Raw genomic sequence first — 22419 nt, forward strand, 5'->3', positions numbered from 1 at the left:
CTAATATTAAGCAGATACATCTCTAGTAAGTGCAGAACTTTTAGACAACACAGAGGAAAGAGAACAATGAATTCTAATGCAAGCAACAGGTAATCAAACTTATAAGTCATGTAAATAATATTATTGACATAAAGTTTTTAAAGATCTTGTTATAGTGCTCTTCTACTTTTGAATAACACTGTGCATGAGACGTTCCTGTATTATCTCAGTTTTTGTTGCAATGTATATGGAGTTAACTAGGCATGTATGTACATGTCTGTTCTCTAATTCTTCAACATTAGACTAAAATAACATGCAGTAATAACTAAGCAAGAAATTTACAAAGTTTTGAGGAAGAAAACAATATTCTATCAAGCTCTATAACCAATCTGGTAAAACTGAATTATATCATTACGGTATCTTCCTCCACAAGACCTTGTTAGGCTCACAAGGTAAGTCTCAGAATACAGTCTTAGAAAATAGACATTTGGGCTGAAATTAAAAGATAAGGTCCATCTTAAAGTTCCAGCACACACATACACAAAGTTCCCTTATACACTTTAATAACCATGGATTTTTACTGACAGTATTTTTTTTCTGCAAGTAACTGTGTGGGATTGATTGCTACATGTTAATTTTGAAAGATCATACAGAAGCAAAATATGGGTAATGATTATATCATAATGACAGTGTAATGACAAAAATGACTACAACATTCAGCTTTCCATGAAATACGTACATTCCTACTACAAACACAGTCATAATGTTTTACACTAAAGAAGCAACAGTAAGACGTACAAATGCTTGGTAAAGAATTTTTTCTGGAAGGGTAGGAAGTTGAGCAGTATGCAACTGCACTCTTTGATTTATGATCATTTTCTTTATCCTGAGATATTTGATTTAATGCATATATTTTAAACAACAAAATGCAACAGGTAGGTTTAACCCACTACATGTTTGACTTGCATGTCATCAACTTTAGGAAACAGAAAACGTGTGTTGGCAACTGAGAGACTTCAAATGGCGACTTGCTTATTACGCCTTCCTAGCATGCTGTACTAGTAAACTGGAATTGCATACCTGAGTGGAGTTAGATAGTTGGTTTTTCCACGGCTCCTCTGCGCTGCTGGTCAGGTTTGTGCGGTTATGAGGTAGAGAGAGTGCGTTTCGCTGCAGGTAAGGCACGTTTCCATTACTTCCACTTTCTGTTATGTGATTATTGCCTATCAAAATAGTGTCTGTACTACCCAGCGTTCTTGCTGTGCTGCAGGGAATGGGGCCTGCTGGAAAGGGTCCATTAGCCATAGGCTGCCCGGGGCAGGCCGGACGGATTCCACGCTGAGCGACATTAGGCACTCTGGTTAGAGCAACCTGCGGCTGCTGACCAGAGACAGAGTTTGTAGGCAGTGATGAATCAGCTGTTGGCCCGTTAGGAATTCCAGTAGATCGTACCTGTGCAACTCCTGTTTGTCTCATCTAACGGAAGATGAACAAAGCACAAGAACATTAGTTACAGAATTTAAGAAGTAAGGATCATACAAGGCTTGTGTATTTTATTGCATATGGCTTCAGCTTTATATTGATTTTGACATCTTCCCAGTTGCTTTTGAGAAGTAAGATGACTCATGCTCACAAATGCGCTGAATGAATTTTAAGGTAAAGCTATCGGCACACTTTTCTTCTAGGCTCTTCAGTTTGAGTGTTAGCATTTTACTGCTAAAGTTGGACACTAAGAGAGAAAGAAGTGAACAATGAGAGCAGGAGAGATATGCTGTAATATGGCTTACTACAAGTAAGTATTTTTCAACTCAGACTGCTTTTAGATGCATCCACTCACTTTAGTTTGAAAGTGTGGCTTGAAAAGTTTTACATTCTCTGGTAGCCCTATAATAAAACACAACTAAAACCATTAAGTTTCAACCAGTAAGCCACAATTAAACTTTATACAAAAAAAAATAAGATGACTTAATGTAATGTAGTAAAGGGCATGAGAACTCTGTACAATAAAAATTCTTAAGAATCCAAGAAACACAACAGACACCATCATCAATAAAAGTTTTCTAGAACAGAAAAATATTTTTGTTCTCACCTGCTGGTGTTGCTGCATCAAGACAAACTGACTCTCCAGCTGTTCCAGCATAAGTTTCTGTGCTGGATTTAAATTATTTCTGTTTGCACGCAGCTGTTCCAAGTGCTGAAAAAAACCCCAAACCAACAGTACAGTTCAGAATCATTACAGTTGTGTGCAAGTTTTAATAACTTTCTTGCATACATTACTAAACATTTTCAATGAAGGCAAGATTTGCAAAGCTGAAAACATGATCAAGATTTCTAATGCAGACTAAGACATATTTCCTTATACTATTCTGTAACGAAACCTTATTAGCAGTCACTAAAACTACAGAGACTTTCAAAATGATTTGAGTATATAATATTATCACTTCATAAAATTAAGTGAACTGGTATTGTAAAAGAAAACTACTTTAAAGCATGATTATATGGAATTCTTATTATCATTATGTTTTTAGCTATCTTTGTATCGTCATGTTCTTTTATTAGTGTCGTTCAGTACAAAGTCAATTCAACCTATAGTCACACATTAAAACTTCTCCAGAAAATATGAAGAACTCAGAAAACTATATAACAATTACAGAAACCGGTATCTTAAGATACAATACTGAACTCATTTACAACTGAAATTTAAGTATTTATTACTACAAGCACTCATTTTTGTGTTCCTTTGAAACCTTTATTCTACCAATAAGACTGCTTTAAAGAAGTATGACAAATGCTGAAGCTGTGGAACACAAAAGAGCTATCTGAGAAGGAAAGAGATATGTGTGTGGAACGGAGGTCAAAAGTTGCACTACGCAAAATGTGACATACAGATATTTCTCTTGTTTTTAAGTACTGAATTATTTTATATCATTTTAAGTCCCTTCAAAAAAAATAAGAATAAAAGGGAAAAAAGGAAAAAAATCAAAATGACCAAATCAGGTTTGCTTCAGTTGGTTTCAGGTCTGCATATATAATTTTTCTACATCCTTCTAATTTCCTTTGCTTTGATTATGTTGTATTAGTAATACATACATGGAAGTAATGTATTAAATGAAATATGGTTCATTCTACTTTGATGAAACATATTTGCAAAATGTGTTTCTAAAAAATCCAGGGTTGTATGAAAAAATGGTTAAAGACAAGTTTATGCGGAACTCCCTGGATTAACAGTAGCTTCCAAACTCCCTGGATTAACAGTCCCTCTGTGAGGCACTGCAATGAATAAGACCAATGCAATTATATAAGCGATTGTGAGATGAAAACAGGGTCTCCATGGGAGTATATGTACTGTGCATATAAACAGAAGCCGAAAACTGTGTTCTGCAGTTGTTATTTTGCTTTTTTAGAAGACATCTAAACAGGGCAGCAGGCATCAGAAAGACTGGCCTAGTCCCAGTGCCAGTAAAGGCAAGTCTGCGCTCCCCTCCAGTGCTATGGGTACAGAGGCTTTGCAGACAGCGGTGCTCTTACTGCCCATCAGCTCTGTGAAACCAACACCCATCCCTCCTCCACTGGCATGTTGCAGCCCTGGAGGCTACTCTGCAGCCACAGAGCCCTTTCCCCACCTGCTTTTGTTAGCTGGGCCATTTCGGACATGCTACGTGCTGTACCCAGCCTCTGAGGTGCCACTTTCAAAAGGCTGATTTAAAACACATAATAAACTTTTTATTCACTTTCCCCTTGCATCATATCCTCCTGGCTTTCCTATTTGTGTGTGCTGGAACCTTGTCAAACTATTGCTAGCAAATCCATTATCCCATACTTAGGGAAGCCTACTTATGCCGCTTAATGATGATGAAGTTGGATCTGGAAAAGGCAAAACTGTAACAACGCCTGAAAAGGTGAAAAAGTAGTAGAACATCAAATAAGCAGACAGAAATAATGAGAACGCATGAAGAGAGAGAAATGCAGAAGATAGGGAAGACCAAAGCAGTGAGGGGTGAAAGATGGAGGGAAGGGAAGGAAAAATTATGCAGCATTGTACAGCCAGCATTGTTCAGATAAAGAAACAGCTGAAGATCTATATTGGGTGTTAAGGGGAATACTGCTCAGTCAATCAGAATGCCTTCTGTCTCTGCACTGTATTCCCTTTTATTTTTCCCTGTATCCAAAGCAGTATCTGTGATACATGGGTGAGAGTTTCCAGCTATGCCTGATTTTCAAAATCAGAAATTCCTGCTGAAGCTCACTGCAAGCCCTAATGAACTGAAGAAACAACAAAGCATCGTGACAAAAAAGACCTTAAGCAACATTTCCAAAATAAAAATTTCATAGAAATATGTTAAATTTGATTTGAATAATCACATTTTATAGAATGTGCAAGTTTGTTTATGCAGTTTGATACATGAAGCTACCTGACAGGAAAAAGAGGATGCTACGATGCTTTTACACCTCCTTCAATATCTCCCACACTACACCAAGAAGCAAAATTCACTTGGCTCACAAGTGTCACAATTTGCATATCTATCTTTAAAACATCCTAAGAAAAACGCATTACTGTATGTTCCTACTTACATTATAAAACTCAAACAATGTAAACCTTCAGTTTCTACTGAAGATGATTTCATTATATAGCTAATCTTTCAGATTCCATAGGGAATCCATAAATACTAACCCAATGTGTATTCTTTCTCACTGATTATCAGAAATGTGAAACTCAAAGTATTTATTTTCTCAAAAGAAGGAAAGAAAACAAACAAAAAAATCAAAGCTTCTGACCCTTTAACATATTTACCTGTAATTTCTGTGGTGTCAAGCACCAAGAATGAATTTGTTGTTGTACAGGAGGATGTGACACTGTATGGCCACTGCTCCAAACATCTGAAGTATTCTGAGAGAAAACATTACGTTAAAATGCTTGACTTTCAAATGGTTAACATCATTTTTTTCATATCTAGATTTTATCTTATGAAAAAACTAGTCATTGTTTCAAGAATAGCAATATACACAGAGAATATACTAAAGAACACCAAACCTCATTCTACCATTCCCATACAGTACCACAGCAGTTAAAAGGAAAAAGTAAATGATTCCTAATACCATGAGAAACAATCAAATCAAATTATGCAATTAACTTAAAGGTACACTAGCGTTAAAACTGAATACTTTTATCTACTATAACACTATTACATGATGATGAAACACTTGAATTCTAAATATAAGCAAAGGCAATAGACAGGATGACATGGTTGTCTCCCTCTCTATCATCAGACTACGACTTTATTTTTTCACTTATACAACTATGATTGTAGTATAGTGCCAGCAATCTGCATTGCCCTTTCACACTTCCTATCTGAACTGTAACCTCCTTATTAAACATATCACTGAAAAATGTTCTTTAAAATTTTTAAAAAACATTCCCCACCTTGATGCCAAAGGATTGAAATTTACAGCACAAATTCTGTGCATGCTGCATCACTTTAGTGCATATTTCCATAGAATTTTGGTAGGGGGCTCTTTAGTTCATCAGAATATATACCTTTGTTGGACTAGATGTTCTTTTCCTCTTGGCAGGACTGGTCAGGTCATCTACTTGGCTAGAAGGAATCATGTGTAGTGGCAAGGATTGCTGTGAAATTGGTGTTTGAGTGAGGCCTAGTACAGGTTCAGTATTTGGATGATGAGGTTTACAAGCCTAAGAATCACAGAAGGAAGACAAAAATATGGTTCTATATATTCGTAGTTGTTTCCTTTAAACTACATATTTTAACAGCCCACATATTTTAAAAGGGCTGAGCAGATATTCTGAAGCCGATCTCAAAAACTGAAAAATCAGTTTCCATATGGTCATCAATGGAGGAATGTGTACCTTTCAAGGGATTATTAAACCACTGCAGCATTTCTATTTAAGATGAAATCTTTTAAAATCATGAAAATCCACAAAGGTTCTAAATTGGTACCCCCATCTTTCTCCCATATTAGAGGGAGCTACTTCTTGATCTAGTATACCTTTGCAAATAAATCAAAGGCTTTTCATTACTAAAAGCCAGTCCTGCACTCCATAAAATAAGCTTGACCACTACAGATTGTAAAGAACCCTTAAAGCTGGGCACCTGCAGAACATAACCCAACTTCTCACCTGCTGTGCTGTGTTCATGGCACCCTGCCTGGAGGTAAGCTCTGCGGGGATTGGTAGGCTCCATGCCTCCTCAATACTAGGAAGTAATTTAGTTTTATTCTGTAGACTACCTTGTGGAAGGTTACACAACTGAGCCTAGGAAAAATTATGTAAAAAGCAAATTTAACACAAGCCTACTTTAGTAAGAGCAAGTCCATGAAATCTTCCTATATGCTGTAGCTAATTATGTCTTAAAAGAGAGGATAGATTTAAAATTTGGGGTTTTAGAAAGGTGCTAAGTATAAAGAGGGTAACCAGAATATAAACCTTTGTGAGAATCAGAACAAAGATGAGCTCTGGATTCAGAGGTCTCATAATTCTTTTTTTCTGAAATTGCAAACAAGAGTGAAAGATAGTGTGTGTGTGTTCTCTCTCTACGTTATGAGAACTTAAAAATGTAGACAATACAAAGAAAAAGTGAAGTGATGTAAAACAGTATGCATTAATTAAATGTGCGAAATAGAGTTTATAAGGAATTAAATTTCACTTAAAAATGAAGAAATAAAATATTACAGGCTATGATATGCTTACAATACATATGAAAACAGGTTATACACACCACAAACAACTGCAAGTTAGATTTGTGTGCTACTCCACCCCTCCCCTCTGATATGTATTTGGAAGAGTATTTCCCGCTTCTTAAAACTTTAGCTTTACCTGTAAATACTTTATCCGTGCTGCAAGTGCAGAGGTATTACTACAATTTTTGCTCCTAGTTGCATTTAAGTAGCATTTAATGGCATCCTGAGGCTGGTTGCAGGACTCATAGAGTGTGCCTAGGTCCATCCAGGCTGCAGCATGGCCATGGTCCAATTGTACAGCACAGATATAGGCCTGTAAAGCATCCATAGGCTGATTTTGCTGTTGATACAGCACACTGAATAGAAAGATTAGTGAAGTTGAGAATTAATAACAAAGTCAAAATACAATGAAATATACATATCCACCCCACAGCCCTTAATAAACTTTGCTGTTATATAAAGCACAGCAATAAGCATAAACAACATATTTACAAAATCTTAACATGCAAAGCTCATACACAAAGCATATTCATTATTTTTAAAAATTGAGAAAGCAAATATAAACATAATATTTAAACATCAAATCAGACAAATCTGATGACAATGGTAGAAATAAAAAAGCTTTATGGTCCACTTGAGAGCAAAAAGGAGTTAAAAAGCTGGTTTTCTTCATTTATATGTATGCATTAGCATTGAATTTCACTGTATTACCCTGTTTCATTCTTACCCTATAGAACACCATGTATCTGCACTTGCTTCTGATTTATCAATAGATTGCCTATAAGATATAAAGGCATCCTGAACTTTCCCAATACTTGAATAGCACCTGGGAGAAGAAAAAAAGAACTTTGGTAATATTTAAAGAAGTTAATCAGTGAGGATGGCTTACCAAGACTGGTCTGATAAATGTTAAATCATGCAAATACATACTCATCTAGATGAATCCAAACATTTGCTGTTTCTGAGCGCTGGGCACAAGCAGACTCAAATTTCTTTGTCAACATATATTACAAACTGTTTATTTGAGAAGTACACCAGAGATGTTTAAACCCTAGCTTACTGCATTCATAAGGAAAGCAGAAGTCACATTACAGTTTGAAGAGCTGCATTTGTTTTGCTTACAGTATCTCAGTGGTCAATAGGAAAAATATTTATGTACAGACAGCATTTTAAAGAAACAATTATGCTACTTATTTCATGAAACTTATCGTAATAAAATATCATCTTCTACACGGAGTGTTTCATGATCATTAAGAGATAATGGCTAATTCAATCAAGATGGTCCTTGACTGCCTTGTACATTTCTTTTATGCATTTCTCATATTTCAGTAAGATTTCAAGTAATGAACAACATACCAGTTTTACCACATACAGAGACCAAGACATTCTCTAAAAAAAACCTTGCTTGTCTGGATTTTTTTTGTGTTTTTTTACTTGAATATTAGGCATATACTACAACTTCACAGGTATTCTGGCATTATAAGCAGAAATATCAGGTCTTGAAAGAGAACTACCATTATACCACAGGGAATATACCTACCTTTTTAAAATGAAAACCTTCAAATAAATAAAATATTAAAAATGCATATGCGTTTACTAGGTTTGTTTACAATAGCTCTGTTCCTTATGTTGTTTGTAGTAAGTTTCCTTCTTGGAAAAAGAACTCACAGCTTTCAAAGCAGATAAATAACAAGAGAAAATTTATTCTAGTAAAAATAATATCGAAGCAAACCAGTACAGGTGAAGATCTATCAAACATGCTACACTTCTGTATATTCTGTATATTCTTAAGGCTCACTAGAAAATACTCTAATACCTAGTGGTGCTTGGTCTAAAAAGACCCATTAAATCTCAACACAATGTTTCAGAAGATCATTTTAATCACAGTCTAACCCAAGTTCCAATAGGCATGTTGAAATCTGTCTGATTAACAGATACACAAAGACTCCAAGTAGGATAACAGTAACATTAAGCATCCAACAAACCTTTAAAAAGGGTGGCGTGGTGTTGTGTTTTTTTTTTTTTTTTTTTTTTTTTTGGGGTGGGGGGGGATTAGAGAGGGGTGGAGACGGAGATGTGGTGGTGGTATATTTTTTGCAAGTTATCTAGGAAGCTAGCCTTAAATCAACATGCTACCCAGTTTGGTGGAAGGCCAGAAGCGGAAGAAATAACACAAGAGAATACACAGGGAGAGAGAAAAAGAGGAAGAGCAAATGCAGACAGACAAGCCCTGTAACCTTATTACTCTCCTTTTCTCCTGCCAGCATATGGATTGGAAGAATGAAGCACAGAAACATTTCAGTGTAGTCCTCCCTGTAGAGTGTAAGGGACACTTCGACTAGGTTTTCTCTTCACCCTTTTCCTCCATTCCTCACCCTCATTTGTATGGTCCTAGGTTTCACCCCAACCACATTAAAGCCTAGGCACAGCAAGAGCACAGCAGCTGCCCACAATACTCCACAGAGCCCTGGCTGTGCCCTGCTTCTGTGTAAGAAATCAACTAGCTCTAGCCGCATGGAATGGGACTTCAGAGGAATAAAGAAAAAGCAGGTTTTTATGCCAGCAGATGAGAAGATGAACCAGACAATCCCTGGCTAGTTTTCTCCTTTCTCCCCACTCCTACTCCAACCCTCTGCCCTTCACACTCACTGTGCCCCTGTGCTCCTCCCTTGGCCTGCAGACTGCTGGTTTAAAAGCCCTGTCCTAAAGGACCAGCTGCAGGAATGTAACTAGGATGACAAAAACAGTGTGTTCTAGTTGTGTTTGACAAGAACCTCCAAGAAACTGAGCTGGAAAATACTGAGGTTAGTATATTAATTTTCTTTCTGTGTAATTTCTATTTAATGTATTTCTCAACAGAACTGACCCATTCACACGTGGACTTATACTGTCCTCAATGCTTTCAAAGCTTATAGAAAGGAAGTTGGATTGCTATTCTCCTAAACCCAGATATTCCAAGAGTTACTGCTGGCATGTTTATAAAGCACCCCATTTTCTTTAAAAGAAGACTAAGAAGAGTCATCAAATTGATAAAATTTACATCTTGGAGTGAGTTAATTTTCAAGTGAAAAATGCTGTGCACAAGTAGAGATGAACACAACACATAAGTAGAAATTAAAATGGATCCACCTGAGCTATCCTGGCCTAATATTCAGTTGTAATCTATTCTGTTTGCAGTTGAATGTATACCTGAAAAAAGTATTTGTATTTTAGTGCTGAAATTGATTGAGACTAGAAGTGAGGTTTTGACAAAAAATAATCAGGGAATAATCAGAAAAGTAAAAAGAAGCAGGGGAGACTGACATTAGTGTAAATGTGTAAACTGAGTAACAACTACAAGAAAAGCAAGACCACTTAGGTAATACAACTCATTTCAACTTCTAATCTATATTCATCCCAAATATGTCTGCACCTTGTCTTTCTACACACTTTCCAGAAAATTAGACTTCAGTAGATACATACATCTTTTCCCTTCATTTTTCCTCCAAAGCTGCTAAGGACAACATAAAAGATAACTCCTAATAATCAGTATCCTCAAAGAAGCTACAAATACAGTTAGAGTGTCTATAAAGTCATCTCTCACCTTCCAAGGAAATACCAGGATTGACCAGAATTTGGATCCGCTTCTAGAGATTTCTGGAGATATTGTATAGCATAACTTTCCTTGGTTGCCTTGTCTCCAAGCTGATCCACGGTGTGATGCATCCAGCCTACAGAAAGAATCCATAAATGGCAGAAGTGAAATTCTCCAAGACTATTTAATGCTTTGGCACAGCAGGATATTGACAGCTTTAGTTCCTCTTTAAAAATAGGAATATGAAACAATGCTATTGCTTACATACACTATTTTGAATGAAACTTTTAAAATTTACTTTTTATGTTCTATACTAAAATTACAAGATGAAAGGACCTAGAGTGAAAATTACTTTCAGGTGGTTTTAAAACATTTTTGTTTAAAGCATTTTCTACAAGGTTAGAAGCATAACTATTAACCACTCAATCTTCTTCTATAAAAAGTTAACTTGAAAATGTTAACTCTTTTCTTCTCTGAACAGAGGCACCTTTACTGTCATTGTGAAAAATGTTACAGGGAAAATGGTGGTATAACTATTATCTGTATATTATAATCAGTTTACCCTTTCCTTCTAAATGCTGATATTCATCCTAATATTTGTACCATTCCCCAACAGAACACTGGTAAGAAATGCCATATCTCCACTTAAATTTTTCATACATTGTCATTTGATCTTCATCACTACAACATTCTTTCCTTTTACCTTGGCAAACAGAATCACCTCTCATCTACATACCAAATTCTGCCAAAAAGATCATTTTATTTTCTCACCTGACCACACGATATCTTTCCATATCCTTCCCTTTTTTAGTTACATTAGATTAATTATTTATCTCCGCTTTAATAGCCTTCTGCAATCCATGCCCCCAAAACATCTTTTACATGCTATTAAAGTACATCTCTGCTCTAGCAATGATGTAAGACTTGGTTACCATTTCAAATAAAGCTCCTTTATCATCTACTTAAGCTTCTTCCTATCTGCCTCTATCACAGACTCACAGAATCATCTAGGTTGGAAGAGACCTCCAAGATCACCGAGTCCAACCTCTGTCCTAACACCAACAAGACCTCCACTAAACCATATCACTAAGGACTACATCTAAATGTCTTTTAAAGACCTCCAGAGATGGCGACTCAACCACTTCCCTGGGCAGCCCATTCCAATGCCTAACAACCCTTTCAGTAAAGTTCTTCCTAATATCCAACCTAAACCTCCCCTGGCGCAACTTTAGCCCATTCCCCCTCGTCCTGTCACCAGGCACGTGGGAGAAGAATCCCCTTTAAGCAGTCACAAAGTTATCCTACTGCTGTTAGTATCATGAGTACAAGGAAGTCCTTTGTAACAGGCTGCTGACTTGCTGAAGTCTCTGCCTACCACACCGGTCAATAATGTCTTGCTGTTTGCTTAATCTCCCTGCATTTGTATTAATAACCCATTGCTTTTTGCCAAACATTTGTAAACTCTCAGATATGACAACAGACTGTCCCTTTGTTTTTACAGTATCCTGCTCAAAAATGACCCCTTGTGAAACGCTGTATCAGTTTATGCAAACCTTGGATATTTTTTTTCAATTCCATGAGCTTATAGTTTATCAACAGTCACAGTGACACTTTTGCAAACAGAAGGCAAACTTCCAGGCTTTAAAAATAGGCAATCTAGGCGAAAATTCTATCTACTGAACAACATTTGCTCGAGGTGTTTTAAGAAGTTTCCAAGTCTCCACATGGAAACTGTGGTCAGAAGGTTAAGTTTGAATATTTCATGGACTGCGAGAAATACCAGGTTAGAAGTCAAGCGGTTACAGTGCTGACAAGAGTACTTTATCTTGTCTAAAGATAGATCAAGTCAAAACACTGCCCATCAGGGAAAAAAAAAAAAAAAAAAAAGCAGACTTTTTTGCAGAGATACATAACATACAAAACATTCTTTCATGGACTTCATAAACAAACCACAATTTTTATGCAAATCCCAGGTCAGTGAAGTTCTTAAGCACATAGCAAACATTCGTGCTCTAAGAAAAAGGTTTATGTGAGGGTGGTTATCTGAATGCACCTGCACAATTGTATAGTAAAGATAAAATGTATCGGGTGAAGTGGTAGGCAAAGCCCCAGTGAGATAAAGGTAATAAATAGTTCAGAAAGTCTAAACATGGTTAAAACAGACATTAAACATTTTCCCAAATCTTCCGAAGTGTTGTCTGGTGATGCCTATTTTATGCTTAATCTGAACCTGGCCGGACTGAGAGATAACATGCTGTATCTTCAGATCTTTACTGAGGTTCACTGATAAGAAACAAGAATCTACTTCTAGGAGACAGAAACGAGAACTACCAAAGCCTATCTAGTTTCACTGCTGAACCAAGTGTTGCTTCCTGATTTTATCTGCCTACCCGAGGGGAGGTGAAAAAAGCAGAAGGCAGGAGAGGGAGAACAAAGTTTTCTACTAGAACAGCACAGGTAAAGGAAACTGGATCTCTCTTTTCCTCATGCATAAAATGGAAGAATGTATAGAAAGATGGCAATCTAAAAACCTTGATGAACTGTCTAGTTTCTCCTTTGCAAGACCTAACTCAAATTGTCAACTAGAATACTGAATGCTCTTCTACTTCTGGGATCTTTTCAGCATTATAATCAAAAATGCTGATTTTGTCCATGTTCCAGGCTCATTTTCAGGACTTTACAATGCAATTTGTAACAAATAACCATGTTTCCTCTGCAAGAACACGTTCCAGCCTGGCTCATGCTTCAGTTGGTTTTATGCCTATCAATCACTCTCATGCTGAACTTACGGCAATTGCTTTTCCCCTGAAAAACATCATCTCAGACTCTGAAGAGATGAGCCTCTTCCCTATTTTAGTATCTCACAATGGCTCATCCAATTATACAGACACCTCCTAGGAATGCCCCCAGATAAAAGTCCTTGGGAGAGTGCTTTGGGAAAAAGCAGATGCTTACATTGTTCCTACACTCCTCCTTATGCAACTGTTAATTACAATTGGAGAAAGAATACTGGGACAGATTTGATCTTCAGTCTCATCTGGTACGGCTGTCCTTATTTAATGTAATTTTAGGCAAAGTGGTGAAACGAATTATTGTCTGGAAAGCAAATGAATTGTGGTTAAAAAGAAGAAACAAACTGTTCTTATCCAACTGCACAGATCTTCCTGTTAGATCTATCGGAACTAATTAGCACGCATCAGCTCAAACACATACGTATTTCTCTGAGAATCACAAGCTTCTCTTCCACAATGACCTGTTTTGGAGAACAGCAACAGGAGCAAAGTTTTTAATAATTCTCCCAAACAACATATGAACTTCCCTAGATTTCAAATCTTGCTCAATAAACATTAACTAGCTAAGGAAAATAAACAAAAGGTATTTTCATGCCAAAATAATTTTTCTGTTTGCGTTAAAAAAAAGTTCAATCTAGAAATACAAATACATTCTGATTGTTTTTTGCCAGTAGCATTCTGGCAGATGGCAGATTTTCTATTATTTTTTCTAAGCAGCACTGTACCACCCGGACCATGCTTCCTTGTGAGGTGTTTTATTATCAGTTGCTAGAACCTAGATCCGTGATAAACACCACACTCTGATAAACAGGACTATTAGCAGCAAAGAGGAAAAGAAACGGTATTGTTCCTTGAATGTTCTGGTTAAAAACACTCTGTCCCTTCCTCCACACAGAAGCTACCCCCACTATCACAACCAGGTGCCCTATGCTGATTGAACAGGGGAAGTGAATCCAGTTTTTAGACAGCACTGTTCTGACTGACAGCACAGAGACCTGTGGTATGATTTCGTGAATACAACCATGCCTTTGCTTCTAGTCTAGCAATGTGTCAAACAGAGTTGAAAAAGCACTGGTCAGCTGTTTTGGGCAGTCTATCTCCTGTTGATTTTATGTGTAGCTGTTCTGGATGAAACTGCTGACAATTTATACTAGGTGGGATAGTACCAAGTTAAAGAAAAAAATTTTCAAAAATAAAAAATTAAAGGGGATACTGGAACGTAAGGAACGCTGTCATGTGACAAGAAGATCAGCATCAAGACTCCAGCAGTTTCATTTGTTATTTCACATAGAAAAATCAAAAGCTAAACAAATTAGCCCACTCCAAATACATACACAACCGGCATTACAAAAAAAAAAAAAAAAAAAAGTATTGTGGCCGTAACTTAGTACCAGGTACTAATTTGAATTAAAAAACCACTGTGTGAAGGGAAAAAAATTAAAAAATTAAAAAAAAAAAAAGAGATGGGCATAAGCAGGCTAAATTAATATTTGGAATAATAAATTAGATGAGGAACATGGAGAAAGTGAATGAAGAATTTGCACTGGATTGAATAATTTTAACAAAATATTCTGGAAATACTTTTAGAAGGCATATAGGACAAATGTAATTTATTCTACCCACCCATTACAAGTTTTTGTCTACAAATGATTTATCAGCTTTCTATAAATATGGGAGATGACAAATTTTAAAAGGTAGTGTTTTTTCACTTTTTTGGTAGCTTCTGTTATGGAATCTGATGATAACATTTTAGTTAGAAGAGCATGTATTTTATTAACCACTAATAATTATGAAGAAAGAAACAGTAAAATTCTCATTTGCAGTGTTCTTCTATTCTGCAGCAGAAAAGAGTATTTTGGTTTACTGCCCTTAACCTGGCTGTTCAAGGGATGTTCCCCGAGGAAGAATTCAGAATTCAAAGAATACAGAATTCTAACTACTGTACTCTTGGCTCTGAAAGATCACCCCCTCATTGCCCAAACCTGTGGCACAGATACTGCAGCAAGTCTAAGAGCTTTTTAATTTTGTAAGTTTAATTAAAATATTTCCCTTCTCTCTTATTTTCTTAATTATCTACTGTTATGCTTTCTATTTTGGGTGAAAAACTCACGTATGATACTCAGTGTTTAAGACTCACTTTGGAAATGGAGCCTTAAAACACCATTGCTGAATGCAAAGATAGAAAAAAGAAACACAGGAAAATAAAAGTTGATTTTACATACCTAACTGCTGTAAGACAGTTGCTTTTACTTGTGCAGGAAGGTTTTCGATCTGCAAAAGTTGTTCATAAGCTTCCTTTGCAGAGTGATACTTTCTCTGCAAAAGGAAAAAAGTAAATTGATTAATCATAAAGCTTACAATAGATCACCAATAGCAATGATTTCACAGCACTGACAGCACACAAACACATTGACAAAAAAAATCTAGAACTTTTTTCTTGCATACAGTGCATATGAAAGCTTTCCTGAGTGACGTATATGTATGTTAAGAGAATAACTTCCGTAAAGTATAGTGTTTAATATAAATTAAATATTTAAAATATTCAAGGGAAATTTGTAAATTATTAAATTTGGTCAGCTCCTCACACATGCATTATGCTTCTTATACTAAAACGAACATACTGCTTTTTAAGGGGAATGCTTGATTGTGAGTCTACATCTGAAAAAAGAACCTACACAAATTACTCCCAGGAAATTCATAACAGAAATGAAGATCATCAGTAACTGGTGGCTGGTATAATTTTGCATCTCCCTTCTCTGTGCTATATTTGAACTGCCTTTCCAATCTATTTGTTGTACGGTAAGAGTCCCACCATATGTAGAATTAAAACATATCCACAGATTATGCCTCGAGAATGACAGTATGCACTCTTATTATTTGCCATATAGCTTGGACGTGCTTAAAGCATGGAAACATTCAATTCTCAACTCCCTATATGAACAGGTCTTGAAACAGAAAACACATTTCCTAGGTTAGAATCATGGTCTTTATTAACTTCTGGAACAGTATAAGCTGCTTTGTGCACATTAAAGGTTAAGAATTCTTGATTTTTTTATTTTTTATCTTTTGGTAAGTGTCCTCATCTGCTTATCTTCATGTTACCTTAACAATAATTTATTTAAAGTGAACTTATTCTAAATGCTTAATTCTTCTGTTCCTCCTCTCCCATAGAAGTCTAGAAGGTACAAATGTCAAAGTCTGTTAGAACTGGTAATTTACTTATTTTTTAAGTTTCTAAAAATTCTACACTATATATGTATTATTTTTTTAAATAAAAATATACTTTCAGATAATTCAACATTAGACCTCACTCTGGCAAACAAATGAAGAGCATATTAAAATAAACAGGGCCAACTAAATGCAAATCATTGTGACTTAGTTACTTTTTTTTAGATGCAAAGAGAACACAGTACTGACTATTGGTGTTTTAAAAGGGACAACTGATAAGAAAATAGACAACCTTGTTGATTTTAAAACCTTAATCTAGTCAGGAAGAAAAATTAAAGCAGCAATTACATACTTTCAAATGGAACAAGGGGAAGTTGGTAGAAAAGGTTTTTAATTGGTGTTCATGAAATGCAGACAACTGGTAAGAAAACAAATAATATAAATAAATAAAATATCCATGGCTAGCAAAATAAAAACAATCAGGAAAAAATTTTAAATTTAGCATTGGGAACAAAATTTGTAGTTAATGACTATGAAAGATAGGCAAATGAACAGAAGTTCACCGTATAGCATGACAGCAGGGGCAGCAATCTGGATGTAAAACAGAGTATCTAGTAAAACTAGGATCTGCACTTGGAAAAAAGATTTTTGCATACTTGGAAGGATGTAGAAAGTTCTAATACAATAGGGCATGTTTTCCAGGTCTAGAATATTTTTTACTTTTGTTATTTGTTGTATTATTTACCATTTAGAAATCTGTTTACATATATACCTTCAAACATTACTGAAAACTGTCATAATTTGCTTTTATTCAGATATTTTAATTCCAAAGATCAGAGTACGCGTCCTTGATATTTGGCTGCATCACAGATGGTCTTAGAAATAGGGGTTGGGAGATCAGCATCATCATCACCATTTTTCTTTAGGAACTGTAGGAGCTAGTACCCTGAATAGCTGGAGGAACTCACTGCCAGAGATCAAGCTGTAGAAACTAGCATTAAACACCAAGAAAAACCATGGCTAGTTCTTATCAGCACCAGGCTATTCTCTTGTTCACAATGAATCAACTTTCTGATCGAGCATTAGAGAGGAGCTAATTTTCAAATATATGACAGGGTTCGCAGAATTGTAGCACTATGTCCTCTAGAAGAAACCAAACATCCAGCCTCACTCCAAAAACACCTCTTCGCTGTGCCAAAGGTAATATTCAGAATCAAGTCAAGACCCCTCATGGTACAAAGTTTCTCAAATTCCAGAAAAGAAGACACCCCTCAAGGAGAACTTTGAGGCAAACCAAGTCTAACAGCAGTATGCACTGAAACTTTTTGGCTCTGACTTGCATTACAAGTCCCCGTTGCATACAAATGCCAGACAGAAAGCTTAGCTTAAGTATTTGTAACATTGGTCACACTACTATAAGGCACCTGGCATGGCGACCTGCGATTTTCTACTTTCTGTTTTATTCTGCCAGATCAAAAGAACTAGCGTGTGGGGGATGCTTTGTTATATAAACTTGTCAGATGTGCTCCAATGCTCAAAACGAAATCTGGCTGGTGGCCAAATAAAAAGTCTTTCTAATGCGTTACAGAGCCACAACAGCCCAGGAAGTTTCTTAATGGTTGTTTGGGATGGGGGATTTGGGTCATTTTAGCTTTCCAAATTCATATATTCTACTGCACCAAAAGAGTTCAGAAGAAAATACCTCGTTCAAACCTACAACTTTCATTTATAAATAAACACCTACTGAAAGGCATTTTTCACCGTGCCATCAAAAGACAGCACTTACTTTATCAAGCTACTTTTCAATAGACTGAAAATGTAGAATTTGTCATCCATTTTATTTACAACAGTTTTTGTTTCCATGTCACACCTCTTCCTCAGTCATATTATACCTATAAACATGATAAGAGAGTATACAATCTACAATCATATGACTAGTCAGTCAAATTACAAATATACAATAGCTGTTTCAGTAGCTGCTTGGTTTTAATTTATTTATATCCTGGAAGCTCAGTGAGTGTTTGGTAATTTCCCAAAAGATCCATCTAAAAAACTCTGCGGTGGGATTCGACACAGAATTAATAACACAGCTTTATGTGCTATTGTCCTCGGATCTCACATGCTTCTGTCACATATGTCTAGTTAAATTTGAAAATTTCATGTCAAATATATTTAAAAGGCACCTGGGTATCTGCTTAGACTTTACCATGTGTGAATGCAAGAACAATATAAATATATGAAATGAGAAACTATGCATTTTTTTACATTTATATGCAACATATCTATTTAAAAATAAAATAAAAAACATACATTACCATGTTAGCCAAAGTTACGTTTTGTTTTTCTGCACTCCACTTAGGAGACTAGTGAATGTATGTTTAATAAAATAGCTATTTCACTTTAGCATGAGTCCTCATGCATGGTATTTTCAACTTAACAGAAGTAAATAAAGCTTATTCTGTGACTGAAGACTTGAGCCTAACTTCAATTCACAAAAGCATCTATAATCAGCTGAAGTCCACAGACTGATTATATCATGTAGTTAGAAACTTCATAACTCATTATAAAAAAGAGCTTAAAGCTTACCTGAATTTCATATAAGTGGGCGATGTGAAACTGAACTGTAAGAGGGAGAAATCAAAATTATTAGTCATAATGAATGACATTAACAATTACATTTTTTTTCAATTGAGAGAGAAACATGTTTTAAATTTACCAATGCAAAACCAAGGCTAACTACATTTTGAAAATACAACAGTATGTAAACATTGATATTTCACATTTAATAAAACAGAACTGACAGAAAACAAATGTGTATTCTAGCAAAGCATCAAGACTGCAAACATAGTGCAGAAAGGCAGTCCGTGGATTTTATTTGTATTCTGAAATGCAGAGTCCATTAACCTTTCAGTAAAGTTAGCAATAAAATCTCTTTAAGCAAAGATGCACAATGACATAATATAGGTAATGTTTGCTGTACATAACCAAGTTAGAAATAAATAAGAAAATATCTGTGCTTGAGCTAAGCTCAACTGATTTCAATTGCACAGAATTTTCTCTCAGAGCTACAGAACAGTGTAACACAGAGGTTACAGGTAATCTGGGGCTCCAGGTTTTCTCTCTGGGTCACAAGGGAGGGAAAAAGATCCCTCTATACACTGTGCTGTCCTTCACCATAAAAGAAGGTACCGTACTGCATTTCAGAAACCAGATCATAATGAAATGCATCATCTAAAATTGTAATCAATTTTTAATAAACTTTTTGTGTTCTTTGCTAAAGGGCACGTAACACCCCCATTTACATTCACCGTATCATCAAACTTCATTCTGCACTGATGAAAGAGAAACCTCTGCTTTTGTTTTATGGAGTTCATTACCTAAAAAATAATCTTCCTTCTTTTCCCCCCCTCATGCAAATCTACAAAAGAAAGCCGTACCATGCAGGGGAAAAAAATTAAAGGTGTCGCATTAGCGACAGCCTAAATAAAAAGATATGCTGGGTACTTAAACGCTTCTGCTAGGAAGACAGTCACTGTACTGCTGTTACTCACACAGCCCATTTTAGAAATAGAAGGGACGGGATTAGGGCAATCTCAAGCATTTATGTGACAGTACCTGATACCTTTCCACTAAGTGGTACTGAAGAACCTGACAAAAGTACCTCTCGTTCCTCTTCTCTCTCTTCCTCTGTGCTTGCCAGGCACTGTGCCCAACACCACGGGACAAAGCAGCCCTTATGTGGGGCCGTACCTCTACATAAACCTGGGGGCACAGGAGGAATGTGGGGGAAGGCTGAGGAAAGCCTTACAAATATTCAGAGATACAGTGAAAACTGATTAAGTCGGTGAGAAATAGTAAGAAAGAGCATGAAATACAGTAAGGAATGATATGGCTGGTAGAAAACAATAAAAACCTACTGACCTACTAAGAATTCCACAAATAATTTTACAAAATTATCTGTGCCTGCTCCTGATAAGTGACATACTTTGCAGAGGACTTTGTAGCACAGCTGGCGCTTGATACCGAAGCAGCCAGCAGTTTCACCCGTGTGAACAAAACCTCTTTCATTACCCTTGCTGACAGAATATTCAGAATTCCATCCAGCTTTGAATTAAGAAATAGAAAAATGCTTTTAAATATTTTATCTAATGCTTCTAAGCTTACTCTTAGGAGGCAACTTAAACTCAACACCAAGTGCAGCATGAAGGTACCTTAAAAACTGTCTGGCTTTTAATTCTTACAGACTCCAAAGCACGGAAGAACATACATTTATTCCTGCATACAATTCCATGAATTAGGGATAAATATCTCCAGTATGCTCTGTAACAGCCTACAGAACATACAACAGTATGATAGATCATACCACACTAAAAGATTTAACATGTTCCAGCACCGACTGATATATAGTGGCACCTAATAAACCAAATAAATTACAATTTTCTGATTTTTGTTCAACAGCATAAAACTAATGTTGAACATGAGATTTATAAATTTTAATGGCATTAAAGTGATTGCTGAAAAAAGACATTATCAAGATGTCACAAAGTTTGAATGACAACTATTGAATATGAGCCATGGCACACACACTACATTTATAAATAGAGAAATGAACTAACAGTCAAATAGTAAGTTGCCTCCAGAACTCAAGGCATCAGACCAGTTAATATGGTAAAAGTCTCAATTTTTACTTATTCCATTTACTACAACAATCACAATTTGACTGGAGTATCTGTCTCCATTCACAACAGCAAGTATTGTAGTCTTCCTCTCTGTTTTCTGAGTCTTTTGATTTTGATTTTTTTCACTAACAACTGATGCAGTTGTGAGCATATATGACTTTTTTTTTTAAAATCTGCAACAAAATAAATGGAAATACTTAAAAGTTACTTACTTTCAGCGTTAGACAAAGTGCAGGGATTGCAGTCAATCAAAGCTAACTGAAAATGCTGAAAAAAACAAGGATGATTTGATTTTCAAACAACGTAATTCTAGTACTTTCACAAATTACTAAGAATAAATCAAACTCATACTTGAAAATAAATACCATATTTTACCACATGGCTTAAAGAAAACAATTTTCAATTTCTGTTCAACAGTGTTTACTAGAGGAAAGTAAAATTTTTGTTCTAAACATGTAGCAATGCTTCTAGCAATGCAAGTTTGCAAAAGACATCTTCACAAAATAATTAGAACAGACAGCATCTGGAAGAATGATTGCATCAAATGAATGGTCAAAATTGGAAAATCAAGTTTTCCTCAGAATGCACAACTAAGAATGAAGTTACACTACTAGCTCATAGCCTCATGAAGATCAACATCCAAGCTACAAATTTGTTTATCTAGAAAAAGAGTATTTTTATGCAAATGAGTGATTTTGAGTTTGTTTTTCTTTTTCTTTTTTTAAACATTTTCTTTTGTTAAGCCACACTTAAAATGAGTACCTCTACATTAAAACATGAATTCAACAGCAGTTAGTAAGTTCTTATGCCCTCTCCCCACCAGGTTAACTCCAGTTAAACACTAAAGCTTGTTTATTTTTAATCATTTTTCCTCAAGAGCTATGAAAAATTTTGGAAACACCTTTGTGTTCTAACATTCTGAGACAAGCATTTCACTCTTCTGGAAAGAAGAGAACGCAAAAGAAGAGAAAAAGGTTATCTGCAAGAAAGCCTGGATGTGACCAATTTCACAAGTGTTGTACCAACTCAATGATCACTATTTACAGTTCGAAAAGTAATCAAGTGTGTTAAAATGAATAGACTAGGCATACAAACTCAAGTGGCCATGCCCTTTTCCACAAACTTCACAGAAAATTCCATATGCAGCAGAGAATTTGGATGAATGCATCCATTCACCAGGGAGTAAGGCCTAGGAATACAGGAACCTAAGAGACAGCATGTAACATACTACAGTTGATACAGTTATCTACAAAGTACAATATCAGATGGCTTGAATGCACAAAATGTTACTGATACTTCAGGATATTTTAACCACCTAGCACAAAATTGACACCCACTGTTCAGGATGCCATATGAGGAGGCATCAGGAGCTTATTAGTGTAGCTGGGAAAAAAAAAAATTATTCCTTGATAATAGATGTGTATGCAACTTGCTTTCCATATTGTTGTACTCCAAGCATCTAGATAGCTTTCCTCCTGCTCCTAATAATACCTTGTGCATAATGTCTATCTCAAAGATAGACACATCTCAA

The 22419-nt window shown here is 35.9% G+C and overlaps 1 protein-coding gene across 9 annotated transcripts in view; it reads right to left on the reverse strand.

Annotated features, from left to right (window-relative positions):
* KDM6A (lysine demethylase 6A) overlaps nucleotides 1-22419 on the reverse strand; it is a 154868-nt gene that overhangs the window by 41668 nt on the left and 90781 nt on the right. For 3 of the 9 annotated variants that reach the window (XR_004778484.2, XM_050708905.1, XM_050708902.1), the window contains exons 6-16: nucleotides 21101-21155; nucleotides 18796-18830; nucleotides 15264-15357; nucleotides 10259-10385; nucleotides 7403-7501; nucleotides 6812-7031; nucleotides 6116-6250; nucleotides 5516-5671; nucleotides 4772-4867; nucleotides 2069-2173; nucleotides 1060-1455 (exon numbers count right to left, since the gene is read on the reverse strand). Coding sequence is in view for 8 of the 9 variants with exons in the window: in XM_050708905.1 (XP_050564862.1) it covers nucleotides 1060-1455; nucleotides 2069-2173; nucleotides 4772-4867; nucleotides 5516-5671; nucleotides 6116-6250; nucleotides 6812-7031; nucleotides 7403-7501; nucleotides 10259-10385; nucleotides 15264-15357; nucleotides 18796-18830; nucleotides 21101-21155 (1518 nt within the window). In the remaining variant the exon portion in view is untranslated. Of the gene's footprint in view, nucleotides 1-1059; nucleotides 1456-2068; nucleotides 2174-4771; nucleotides 4868-5515; nucleotides 5672-6115; nucleotides 6251-6811; nucleotides 7032-7402; nucleotides 7502-10258; nucleotides 10386-15263; nucleotides 15358-16561; nucleotides 16628-18795; nucleotides 18831-21100; nucleotides 21156-22419 lie in introns of all 9 variants that reach the window. The other 6 variants (XM_050708907.1, XM_050708900.1, XM_050708914.1 and 3 more) reach the window with 4 other exon arrangements.

The sequence above is a fragment of the Cygnus atratus genome, chromosome 1, assembly GCF_013377495.2.
Source record: "Cygnus atratus isolate AKBS03 ecotype Queensland, Australia chromosome 1, CAtr_DNAZoo_HiC_assembly, whole genome shotgun sequence".
In the NCBI taxonomy this organism is placed as follows: Eukaryota; Metazoa; Chordata; class Aves; order Anseriformes; family Anatidae; genus Cygnus; species Cygnus atratus.